The sequence below is a fragment of the Paramisgurnus dabryanus genome, chromosome 10 (genome assembly GCF_030506205.2).
Source record: "Paramisgurnus dabryanus chromosome 10, PD_genome_1.1, whole genome shotgun sequence".
Lineage (NCBI taxonomy): Eukaryota > Metazoa > Chordata > Actinopteri > Cypriniformes > Cobitidae > Paramisgurnus > Paramisgurnus dabryanus.
The window spans coordinates 8,501,189-8,514,781 of NC_133346.1; the positions used below are offsets into that span (position 1 = coordinate 8,501,189).

The window sequence follows — 13,593 nt, forward strand, 5'->3', positions numbered from 1 at the left end:
GCTAATGGTCTAATCAGATTCAATGGATTATGCTAAGCTACGCTAAAAGTGGTACCGCCAGACCCAGGGATCTCCTGAATGGATTCCAAAACGGTAAAAATCAAATGTTTAACTCTAGAGTGTCCCTTTAAGAATATAGCAAAGTCTCAGTAAGTGATGTTTGCAGTCTTTTACCACGGATAAAACCAAGTCAAGAATAATATGAATCTGTAAGGCCTCAATTCAAGCTTAGTCAAATCAGTCCTCAGTTTCTATCATATAAATTTCAGAAAAAGCACAAAGAAAGAAAAAACTAAGCTCTCTTTGTGTCATGTGCCTTATGTTTCATCAGATCTACTGACCTGTACTGTATCACACTTCATCAAGGCTTCATTACATCAGAGGCACTGACTGCAACACATCCCACGTAAATGCAAACATGGGAAAATGATACCTATTCTTTAAAAAAATAAAACATCTGAGGTAAACTGTTGAGTTCATCAGTTGGTTTAGCTCCAAACATCTTGTGAGTAACGGCCCTTGGTCATGAGCTTCTTGAAATAATCCACAGCCTGAGCGTGTGTCAGTCCGCCCGCCTCCTGTGCGATCTCATGGAAGGCGGCATGGACGTCCCGGGCCATGTTACGTGCATCTCTGCATGGACAAAAATCTCATTACATAGGCAAATACAAAAGTCACTGTGGTATTTAAACTATACCATGAGTTAGCAACTAGTATGGATTGTATGTATATCTGTGCTCACCCGCAAACGTAAATATGGGCGTTATGTGAATGAACAAGCTTCCACAAGTGCTCCTTGTTTTTCTTCAGAAGATGTTGCACATAAACCTATAAAAAAAGAGAGATGAGATTCTTAAATTTGGAATATATAAAAAAATATGATGTACAGATTATAATATGCCACCCACTTTATGGTCCTGGTCTCTGGAAAACGCAACATTAAGCTGTGTCAGTACACCCGCCCTCTCAAAATCCTCTAGTTCCTGCTGGTACAGGAAGTCTTCGTTCCTATGGCGACAGCCAAAGTAAAGTATTGTCTCACCGACATCCTTGCCTGTAAGATACCAAAAACCAAAATGTTTACATTTATATTTATGCATTTGGCAGACACTTTTATTCAAAACGTTTTTGCATTTATCTCTGGTTTTGAACCCATGACCTTCTGCGCTGCTAACGCAATGATAAACCACTGAGCTATATAAGAAAGCATGCAAATCAAATTCGTACCTTGTTCCTTCAGCCATGCTCTCTCCTGGATGAAGCCCATGAAAGGGGCAATGCCGGTTCCAGGTCCGATCATGACAACAGGATTACTTGGTTTGAAAGGCAGGCGAAACTGGGATCGTCTTACATACATGGGAACTGTAGGCGTGTGGCCGTTATCGGTTACAATTTTGTTTTTCAGCCAGTTGGTGGCCACACCTTTGAAGACCCTTCCCGTTTTAGTTGTATACTCCACGACCACAGCACAGATGTGAATGGAGGTCGAATGCACCTGAAATGAGGCGGGAGAGAATTTGTGTCAACTTTAAGAAGTTTCTTTGAAAACATGGGAAAGTCTCACCTTGCTAGAGGACGCGATGGAATAGTATCGAGCTTGTAGTCGAGGCAGAAGTTCACACAGATGGTCTATAGGTGGTTGTAGAGATGGTAGATCTTCAAGAATGGACAGTATGTTCCTCTCTGAATCAACAACCCAACTCTGGTAGAGAGCCTAAGAGGAACATTCAGATGGAAAACAGACGCTCGTGTTTTTATTTTTTAGCAGTAGATATGAATATCTTACCTTTCCTTCTGGAGATGCAGAGGCCATCTTGCGCATACTTTCTTGTTCTTTTGGATCAGAGGCGTATTGTGCTAACTCGTACAGCACGTTTGTACGGGGTGGGTTGTTGATGTCCAGGTAATGGGTTAAAGCCGTGCGGTATGAGGTGGGACAAGGGAATGGATGTATTTTATTAGATTCCTCTGAAAAATGTAAACACAAATGTGACAGTAAACTATGTTATAATATAGATATCCATATAATGATTTTAATAATTTCTCTTATAAGAGTTTTAGCTCAAAATACCATATAGATCATTTATTATAGCATGTTAAAATTGAAACTTTGTAGGGTGTGTCCTTAATGCAAATGAGCTGATCTCTGCACTAAATGGCAGTGCTGTGGTTAAAAAGTGCAGATTAAAGGGCGGTATTATCCCCTTCTGACATCACAGGGGGAGCCAAATTTCAATTACCTATTTTTTCACATGCTTGCAGAGAATAGTTTACCAAAACTAAGTTACTGGGTTGATCTTTTGCACATTTTCTAGGTTGATAGAAGAACTGTTATAGCACTTAAACATGGAAAAAGTCAGATTTTCATGATATGCCCCCTTTAAGGAAACTGGGTATATTCAGTATATACCATCCAGATTTTTGAGAGACATGATGATATCCAGATCTACACCAAGTCTTTCTCCTAGTCTGCTGACCACAGTTGTGTCATTTGTGGGGTAGACGGCAACATGATCTCCAGCATCATATCTGCACAAAGCAAAAATGTACGCCAACTTTTTGTTGTAATGTGACCGGGCTGTAAAGAAAATAGCTACAGTCTTTTTTAATTTACTGCTTTCTACATAAAATGATCCTTTATAACATTCAATGAAAAAATAACCTTGATATCTATAATATTGACTGAGTAAGGTCAAGTCAAAGACCAAACTCAAAATCTCGGCATTATAAGACTTTAGCCTGGATTTCACAGACAGAGTCACATATGTGGAAATGTTGCATATCATACTATATAATATATTAAATATATAGCTAATAATGTGATTTATTACTGGGCAGGAGAATTGCTTGCTTTCGCTTTGAACAACAGCTTTTAACCATGGTGAAATTGCAGTAAAACATGTACTACTGTCGGTTATTGTGGTGATACAAAAATTACATTTGCAGAGAACAAACCGAATATTGAAATTTTCAAGTGAAATGATTGAACTGTACCTGACTTTAGATTCAGAAATATCCAATTCTAAGTGCATTAGGTGACGGTTTCCTCCCTTGTTCAGCTTACGATTTACAGAAACAGGAGCGAGGAAAGGGTTCTTTGAATCGAAAGGCCTACACAAAACAAACAACAACAATCATTTCAATAAAGAAAATAAAATATAATTTATTTTCTATTATCACAAAGATGATTTATATGATAGTATAGTGGATCTCAACCTTTTAGATTTCAAGATCCCCATTCACAATTTCTACCCATTCCAGGCTGTTATTTTAGTCATGCAAGGTACTAGCTACATAAATGGGGAAAGACAGAAATCTCTAAAATCATCAGTTAAAATCACAATTAAAGAACATAATTCTGACCAACAATTAAACCTGACATCAACTGTACCAAAACCTTTGTTTTTTTAAAGGGCATATATTATGCAAAATCCTATTTTAACTCTTTCACCGCCAGGGTTTTAAAGAAAAGTTGCCAGCCAGCGCCAGCGTTTTTCATGATTTTCACCAAAGTTTAATGCCTTCCAGAAAATGTTCTTCTTTAAATATATAAACATACAATATACCAAATGAAAGAACAGACCCTTTGCTTTCAAACAAAAAAAACCGTTTCATCCTACCTTTAGTGGTTCTTTTGCAATCAGCTTTTGAATATGGGTAGGTTTTTGCAAAAACACCATATTTTGAGCTAATAAAAAAAAGAGTTAATAAAAGTTTGGACATAAATGCGTGTAAACACAACAACTCTAAAATGAAAATAAAAATCCACCCTCTCCTTCGATTTTTAATCCCCATCAAACCAAATCAGTCTTATTAGACATGGGGCCCTATTTTAACGATCTTAGCGCATCGTCTAAAGCGCACGGTCTAAATGGGCGTGTCCGATGCCACTTTTGCTATTTTAACAACGGGAAAAATGGTTTGTGCGCCGAGCGCAGGGTCGAAAAGGGTTGTACATATTTTCCTAATGAGTAATGGGTGTGTTTTGGGCGTAACGTGCAGTAAACCAATGAGAGACTCAGCTATCATCCCCTTTAAAAGCCAGTTGCGCTGTCGCTGTGCGTAATCCCTATTTAGATAACGGACCTTGTAAACTGAAGAACTAAGCGGAGGAAGAAGGCCAACAGTTTAAGAATAATGTTCATTTTTATTGAATTTTTTATTATTAAAACCTTTAAAAGCCTTTTTCTTTTTCTTAGTCATAGAAGTACAAATATCAGGCTTTGAATTGCTGTCCTAAATGTATTGATATCTTACATAATCAATGTAATCGCATAAAATGATTAGCAAATATGCAAGAAAAGGTTTGTATTCTAAAAATACAAACAAAAGATAAAGGATTTACAAACGCGCAGAGAGCCGAAGCGTTTCAGCACTAGAACAGCGCCATATGGCCGGGATTTTTTACAAAGCATGATTTAAAATGTTTCTCATCTTACCATATCCACAGGTACAGTGTCATCATGTACAATAAATCCGTAAGATAGCATTTAAAAACGTTTAAAAATAGATGCATTTGTTTAAAGCAAAGCATTTATTTACTTACCAGACTGCAGGTGAAGCAGCTCTTTGTGCCTTCTAACGTCTCATAATTAGTCCTCATTTATGTCCAAGAGACTCAATAATAATCTTTTACATTCAATTCTTTAATCTTTCATATTTAAAAGCGTTTTTGTGCTGCTGCCATTCATGTATGTGATAAGCAAACCCGCGTTGTCGTCCCGTTTAGGCGCATATTACTAATGCGCTCTTTAAATAACAAAAAACACTATTGCGCCTCTATTTTAGTTGCCTCAAAATAGCAACGCGCCAACAATGCGCCTGAACACACCTCGTTTTCAGACCAGAACGCCCATGGGCGCAAAAGGGGGCGCAAATGCATTTGATATTTAAACAACGTGGCGCTAAACGTGAAAATAATAATTGCGCAGGGTGAAAACTAGCAAAAGACACTTGCGTCGCGCATTGCGCCGGGTGTAAGATAGAGCCCATGATGTTTTGATTCACTTCAAACAAAGCTCCGCCCACGGCCACTGACTGGTTAATTTTACCCAAAAGCTTTTCTAAATGTGTTTGTTAGCATATTGTAGCACTAATGTGCTTTAGAAACTATTGTCTCAGACTGTATTCACCGAAATCAGATCTATTTTTAAAGAAAAACACCAATGTTTTTTTTTTACCTCAACTTAGATGAATTAATACATACCAATCTTTTTTCAATGCGTGCATTTTAAATCTTTGTACAGCGCTTCTTGAATGTGTTAGCATTTAGCCTAGCCCCATTCATTCCCATGCGTCCAAACAAACGTTTAATTTTGTGCCACCATACTCACTCGTGTAACAGTCTTTAAATAGGGAAAACATGGAAGTGTTTGGTGGCTTCTAAATTCATCCCTGTTTGGAGCCATAGGAAGGAATGGGGATAAGCTAAATGCTAACACATGCACAAGGTGCTGTACAAAGATTAAAAGTGCATGCATTGAAAAAAGATAAAGGTATGTATTAATGAGTCTAAGTTAAGGTAAGAACATAAAATATTAAAAAGCGGTGGTGTTTTCCTTTTAACCAAAAGCACTCTGTTAATAAAGGGAGTAAGGAGCTGTAGCTCAAGGTACACACATGAAAACATGCTATAACAAATGATCTGTGGGGTATTGAGGTAAAACTTTACAGACATATTCTAGGCACACTTGAGACTTATATTACATCGTGTAAAAATGGGAAGTATATGTGCCCTTAAGTTCAAATCATGCCAAAACACCTATTTTGGGGTCACTTTAGCTACTTGATATGCATGCGTACAGGTTGGCAAGCACCTTCGATTGATAAATGTATTCTTTTAACTAAAAGGCGGGACTTCCGTCAACAGAGCTGCCATATTGTCCACTGCATTGTCCTCTATTCATAGTAATAGGATTGCTCAATCTTGTTATAATCATTCGATATCTTTGATTGTACACAGACCAAAACAACAGAAACCAGATCATGGGCAGATGTGATCTTATAAATCTATCAAGTGATCGTTTAGTTGAAAGGGATAAACTCACGGTTTCTGCGTCTGAAAGCTTCTGAGACGTCCCACCTCTCCTGTGTACACTTGATTCATATTGACGTCATTATGGACCACCAGTTCAAACTGCCGAATGCTGAAAGCAAAACAGATAGGAAATCTCATCCCGCATTTAAAACATTCAAAACACCTATGATGTTTAATAGGATGCAAAACCCTTTTCAAAGCATGATGGGAGGTTTTGTTATGGAGGCAGATGATCCCTCTAATATGCAGATGAGACAATTGAATGTGTGGCCTCAAATAAGCATTATGTTTGAACTCGACCACAAAGCTACAGATGGCCTGCTTTGCTGGATTCAACCGTGCGTTATTTATGCTATTATCTGGCGGTACAATGCAAAACATACAGCATTACTGTGTTTAGATGGATGAAAAACAATACCTGGTTTCTTCTCCTGTGGCTTCCACTCCGAAGAATTCACAGACTGCCGGCCAAAACTGTTCCTTCCAGGAGATAAAATCCTCTTCCAAGCTTTAAATGATTTAGGATTGGGTTATAAAGGTAAATAATGGAAACGCAAGAACATATGTATATGTATCAACATCTGTTATTTCAACCTAAATGTATTATTCACTCACTTAGTGTCATCATCTCCGAGCCCGAGGTCAAACACACGTGTCGCTCCTAATTCAGCAAGTCTCTTGTCTGTGTACTTTCCCATGGCGTTGAAGTGCTCATAGGTTTTATTTCCTAAACCAAAAACCTAAAAACACAGCAGATCCTTAATTCAGATTATGAAAGGAGTAGATTGGATAGAATATTCAGAATACTGAAAAAAGGTATTAAAGGTATAACAGACAATATGTTTTACTGTTAAAGCTTGTCGAGTCAGGGAGAGGATGGAAAATGTAAAACTAAATTATAGCTGTTTTGCTTCAAAAAACTAAATCTAATAATTTATGATCAAACCCTTTCAAAGAGCCAAACTTAAAAAAATTATGCATTTGTCTGCAATATCTTGCCCTCCTAATAACCTCATCCGTCTCTCTAGCTCGCTCCACAGTCACTCCAGTGAAGTTTCCAACCACATGTTTTATAATGCCGACCCACCAGAACCACATTAAATAATCTACAACCTCCCGTCTAAACCACAAGGGCTCTCATGCAGAATACCGGTCCAACTCACGCTGTGCCTGGACACCCAGGTCTCCAGAATCAAAGGAACAGAAGATTCAGTGATCCGGTTCCATCTGAAGTATTCCCACTAAGAGAAAGGGTTCAGCTGGGATGGAGCTCTAGCTTTATTTGGCAGGGCCAGATGTTTCCGTTTGGTGAGAGAAAAGTGATGAGGGTTTCATGGGCCCCTTAACTATGGGACGGCCTGAGGCGCTGGAAATGGGTACCACTCAATAAAAGGACAGGAATTTGGGATGGTGCTCACAGGTTGACAAATACAATTTCTTAAATGCTATGTTTAGCTCACACAAGAAAGGAAACTTAAAAACGGAGTGCACGATATCTGAAAAACGCTTTGGAAAAGAGAGACTACCAAAACACACTGTAGCCAATTAGCAGTAAGGGGCGTGTCTATTAACCGATAACGTTGTCTGGGTTGTGTATGTGTGGGGCGGGTCTATCAACAGAAGCTCCAGATTCTATTGGGGTAGGGGCGTGTTTGTTTAGGTGATTTTAAATGTGAACATTGGCTTTAAGAGATTATGGACCCTGCCTTTAAAATATTTTGATCTTAATTTTTTTGGGAAACATTAAATAAATAAAGTTTTTTTACATGATGTGCAAAGGCATAAACATAGTAACATGCAAAAAATTATGAGTTTTGAGGTTATCGACATCACAACGTGCCACCATATGCAGTGCTGATTTGTAGGCTATGTTTGCAATAATATCTACAAATATTTCTATCGCCAAACAGTATCAAAATAAGAAGCATACAGTTACAAACATCTCTTCATGTACTATTTTGCACATGATTTCAAATTACATCATACAAACCAATTTTGTTGTTTTTTCCACATTTAAAGGGAAAATTTTCATTACCGCAACGTGTCCATGAATGGATTTTGGTTCTTTGACATGGAAATATTTATAATTAAAAAATCTAAAACAATATAAAGCTTAAGTGCATGTTATACTAGAAACATTTACAGTAAAGAAACATGTGGTATTTGGTGATCATTGGTAAATGTAGAGACAAGAATAAGGAATATAAAAGTGTCCAAGAAAATTTTTTTCATCCTCCGCAACAATCCCTCAAGGAACTAACATTTTCAAAAAAATTAAAAATTGTTGGAAGGGACATAATTGACTGTGACACTCAAGATGGCTACCAGGTAAGCAATTTTTTCTCTCCAGATAAAAGTTGAAATTTTGTTTTTCATACCTAGACAACTTTTTCGTTTTCATTACCGAAACATGAGTTTGTAAATGCATATATTTAATGTAATATCATGTTGCGGTAATGATAATTTTTGATAACGATAATCAAAAAAATGTAAATAATTTATAGGAAATAATTTTAAATCCTCTAAAAAATAATGGTTATAGTAAGTTCAGACCTTAATCTTATATGTACAAAAAAATTGGCTTCAAGTTTTTTCTTTTTTAAATTCTGATGAGGGACACGGATTTCATGAGAATCACCCTTTATGTGCATTCTGGACCTTCAAAAATGTTAATCATCACATTTCCCACAAAAGAAGGGCTGTAGGACTGTGTGTATCAGCTTTGATCGAAATGCCAGACTATAACCTTCTCAGGGCAATTTAAATAATGCTGTCTAAATACTCACGGCAAAATTGACTCCCTCCATGTCATCATCAGCACCCTGCATCCAATCATAAAACTCCTGGGCGTTGTCGGTGGGGTCTCCCTCTCCATAGGTTGCCATGCAGAACACAGCCAAGGAATTTGACATTTCCTTCAGTCTAGACAGCTCGGACTGGGAGATAAACATTATTAAAAACCATAGTAAAGAAATATAACGCATTTGCAAGAGTAGCAATGATATCCGAAGTACCATATCATACTCCTCAGGATCAGCAGCCATGCCTTTCATACCGTAGCGCTGGGCATCTTTTGCCAGTCTGTTAGCAAACTCCTCAGCCGTCCCGGTTTGGGACCCGTAAAACACCACAATGTTTCGATTCTAGTACGTGAAGGTACAAACAAACATAAGAGTTTTTCTAAACCTATGCTTTTATGTTTTTGGGCTGGAGGAGGTTTTTGGAAAACTCACAGTTTTCTTCATTTTCTCAATAAAGCTGGTCTCACGAACGGGTTGAGCTCTAGAGCAAAAAAGAAACAGAGAGAGAGAAAAAGGCAGAATATCAAGCCAGGCCAATTCTTTTAGTAATGAATAGGGAATTGAGCCATGTTCATTTCTTGGCCTTTTCCACACCGGAGAATTTCCTGAGGTCCTCGCCGCTCTGAGAACACCACGGCATTAGAAAACGTCTGCTTTCACTCATTGTTCGACTAATGAAAACCACCACTTTCATCTCAAACAGCTGAAGACCAGATGGAAGTTCACATAGCACAAAAACATTACTTGAAAGCTCCATGTGTTATACATTGCGTGGTTTCTACGTGGTTTTCTAATTGTGTTCAATTTCAAATCCATTTAAACAACTTCATAAAATAAAAATTTAGATAACAAAAATTTAGGCATTTACGCAAAATTTCACCAGACATTTAACATTCTTTTAAATAGTCATACGAAGATCACAAACTTATGTACTTTATTTTCACTGCTTAAAGTACCAAGTATACACAATTAAACACAATCGATCTGCATGGATATAAATACATAAGCACAACATCAGAGACAAATCCATCTCAATTCAACACACTCTTTTTTTCTAAGCGAAATTCCCATGTGTCCCAAACTAACCTCTCTGCAGCTTCCAATCTGTCCTGTGGCAAAGAGAACATGCATCCCATGACTGGGAGAAAGACCCGGTCCTTTAAACTTCAGCATACAGATTGGGAACTTGAAAACAAAAGCTTAGAGCATTCGAAAAAGTCCTTTGGATTGAGCAGAAGATCATCAGGAGGCTCTCCTGTAAGAGCAGGACATAGCTCTTGAACGCAGTGAAAGGGGGCGTAAGGCAGGCAGGCAGGGGTTTGAGACGTGCTCCCGGTCTCGCTCGCTCATTCTCTCTTTCTCTCTCAGCATCTGGCCAGAGCAAAGTGGTTGCAACTAGACAATTCAACATTTCCCATGGATCCTCGCAGTACTATACTGTCAATTAACACTCGTCTCAGCCACACAAACATGCTCTTTTCTATTTAAACCCCAAAAAATTTAAATGTGAATGGTCCCAAATGGCTTGAAAGGGAGTATTTAGCTACTTCTGGGGCCAAGTCTGTCCCCAAACTATAGCCAAGCAAGCCCACACACTTAAAAATAATGCCAATGTAAACACAAACAAACATCTACTCGATTGCCTTTCTTTTCCCAGTGTACTAAAATACATCAATACACACATCATGCACGAAAACAAAAGCAATAAACTTTTTAATGTGAGTCTTTTATAAAAAGGCAGATGACACATTATCAATACATGCTATTAAAACAATAGAAAAGTATATGCAGTGCAGTTGTTTAAGACTTTGGCAAGAATGGAAATTTGGACTGGTCACAGTCCTTCAACACAAGAGTAATGTGGACCAGGCTAAAGGAAGTGCATAGAGAGAATTGGAAGTGCTCCTTTCCTGTTCTCCAAACATCTCTTCCTGGGATTTACAGCTTTTCATTTCCTTTTCTATTCTTTTACTTTCCTTTATCTATCGACCTCCATTGTTTACAAGGACATCGTGGGTCATATGTTTCATGAACAGTACTACAAACAATTGACTAGAGCAAGGATTATGAGGAGTTGGACACAATAACATTCTGTGACTCTAGATTTGTAATGGCAGTGGACAGTGCCCCATTTCTTAAAGCTTGAAATGTAAATGTTTCCTTACAAAAACCCATTGTATCAAACATTTAATAACCATATGGATTAGTTTATGACAGATGTAAAGATGCACATTTTGTAGCTTTAAAAATGGGGCACCATGCCCTTACAAAGCTGAAAAGAGCCAGGATATATTGTAATATTACTCCGACTATGTCACTTAACAAGAACTTCCTTATCCCCAGACGGCATACATAATGACACACGATCACAGCATATGAACAATGTGTCTCGGTTGCAATAGACCATAACACTGAGACACAGAATGTAATGCATGTACATTCTCGCGGTCTCATGATGTCAACACTTTGCAATGCTGGAACCCATGACTGACTTAACCACAAAGTGCTTTAGAAACAAGCCATGGTGCAGAAATGATGCTTTGTTCAAACGAGGCCAAAGGTCTACAGGGAGAAGAACCATAAAGAGACTTTCCAACAACAATATTATTAAATATTTGATTCCCACAATTTCAAATACAGACCGTGACCCATTTTGGTCATCTGGTGTTTGCACTTTGGTGGAATGAAACAGCTAAAGCTAAATCACAGCTAGGCTACAGTTAATGCCATCTCAGTGTTTTATAAATGTGGCTCTCTAAAACTGGGTAAAAATATTACCTCCTTGAGGACAAATAGGGGCGGGGTTAAATCAGGCACTTACACTGTAGGGGTGGCTTGTAAAGTCTTTATCTCTGGAGCGGTCTCTGGTCTATTTCGGAAGAAGAACCAGTAGATAAGCACCCCAGAGAAGAGTGAGAAGACGAAGATGTCCAGAGAGCTGAGGATGAGGAGCGGTTCTGGATCCTGCTCTGGATCGGACAGCACTTGGGATTCTGGGGCCTCCATATTTATGGACTATGGCAAACAGCAGAAATGTCTGCAAGACAGATTTAGTTGTGAAAGTGTGTTTGTGAAAAATCAGAATTAACAATAAAATGGTGATTTTAATCAAGATTGTAAAAGACAAAATGTATGCATGTCATGTTTCAGTGAATACAACAATTTGGATTTTACATTTATGTTCTTTTTATTATTACAATTTCTAAAAATGACAAAAAAGTTATAAATACTTCTAAAAGCATTTACTAGATAAAATAATAAAATGTCACTACTTTGACAGTTCTGCCCTCTTTTGAATGATCAATGTAACTGCAAAATAACAAATCCATATACCCAAATAAAAAAATACTCTAGTATACTTTAATATTTACATTAGTAAACAATAAAAAATTGTAAATAATTACTACTACACTGTGTTAAATATATGTTATAGCATTCTGTAGTATTACCAATAGTAAATTGAAACCTGTAAGTTAACATTAACATTTACTTGAGTAAAGTTCAAAAACACCACACTATCTAGAATTTTTACTACAGTTCACCATAGTAAATGCTAAAATACACTATGTATTTTATTAATGTGTGTATTCCTTAAATATATATAACTTTACATTTATATATTGTAAAATAACACCACCATGACAAAAAAAATCATAAGGCAGTAAATGCAAACATTTTAATCTTTGAAAAAACAAACAACAACAAAAAAAAAGAAATATGATGATACTACCATGATTTTTGTTACAGTACTATGGTATTCTTAAAAGTACATTGAAGTGTTAATATTATAGTACATGCTTATGGTAATCATTAAATATCAAATAAGACATATAATATCATTATATAAAACTGTCACATTAATCGTTTGTAAGGAAAGTTATACACTTTATGGATACTTAATACAGCTCTTTCTTTTAGTTTATGCTTGTGACCTCCACAAAGATAAAAATACACAAATACCTGACAATAATATGAAAATTCAGAGGTTAAGGTTCATACAAAGCACACATTGTGGATTCGTTTGGGAACTAACATAAAATATTACATAAATAAAATAAACTATTGTTATAACGTGAAATCGTTCATTGCAAAAACATATCGGTTGTGCGCGTGCGCAACCATGAGCTCATCACAGACCCTTCTGAAATCCTTGTTGTGTAAGTGTCAGTGACTATAACCGTTACAAAAATCGCATCAAATCAGATAATGTCATTAAATTACTGACAATAAACATGTCTGATATCATGCAAATGAGAAGCACTTAACAGCTGCAAGCGTTAAGCACACACATAGCACATACCTCTGCTCAGCTGGCGCATGTAACACAGCAAACACTTACGTCACGTTAAAACGTCAGGTTGCCAGTTGCAAGCTCAAATATCCCTCTCAAGCATTTTAACACGTTATTGCTTTATAATCTTTGGTTGTTATAATTTTGGCATAATTGTGTTTCTTCAAACCATTGTTTTAAAATTTAACTATGATTTGTGTCGTTTACTAGCACGAAAAGTCAAAATCAATTTTCTGTTTTTTTTTTTGCCACTTTAATTATTTTTTGCCACTTTAATTATAAAGAGTCATTTGGCAAGCAAAGAATAGTTTTATTATTAAAAATAATTATAATACAAGATCTGTTTGTTCTTTGTAGGTGGAATCAAATGTCAATTTGTAATTTATTGTAAATCATCAATACAACCCCGACTCTGTTTTATGAGGCAAAATAAATTCTGCTGGAAACCTTTATTGCTTTTGGTA

At 36.9% G+C, this 13,593-nt stretch overlaps 1 protein-coding gene across 2 annotated transcripts; it reads right to left on the reverse strand.

Annotated features, from left to right (window-relative positions):
• Window positions 1–50: 50 nt before the first annotated feature.
• pora (P450 (cytochrome) oxidoreductase a) lies at window positions 51–13,295 on the reverse strand. Of its 2 annotated transcripts, XM_065260521.2 has the most exons (16): window positions 13,139–13,295; window positions 11,660–11,875; window positions 9,271–9,319; window positions 9,052–9,180; window positions 8,824–8,973; window positions 6,653–6,777; window positions 6,456–6,545; window positions 6,048–6,146; window positions 2,995–3,111; window positions 2,411–2,529; window positions 1,787–1,968; window positions 1,565–1,714; window positions 1,228–1,495; window positions 909–1,054; window positions 743–828; window positions 51–633 (listed from the first exon to the last, which is right to left on the reverse strand). In XM_065260521.2, exons 2-16 carry the CDS (start codon window positions 11,842–11,844, stop codon window positions 489–491), a joined length of 2,040 nt encoding a protein of 679 aa, XP_065116593.1. In that variant the 5' UTR covers window positions 11,845–11,875; window positions 13,139–13,295; the 3' UTR covers window positions 51–488. The 2 variants fall into 2 exon arrangements, with proteins under 2 accessions (XP_065116593.1, XP_065116594.1); XM_065260522.2 differs by lacking the exons at window positions 11,660–11,875; window positions 13,139–13,295 and adding an exon at window positions 9,925–10,198.
• Between the last annotated feature and the right edge of the window lie 298 nt (window positions 13,296–13,593).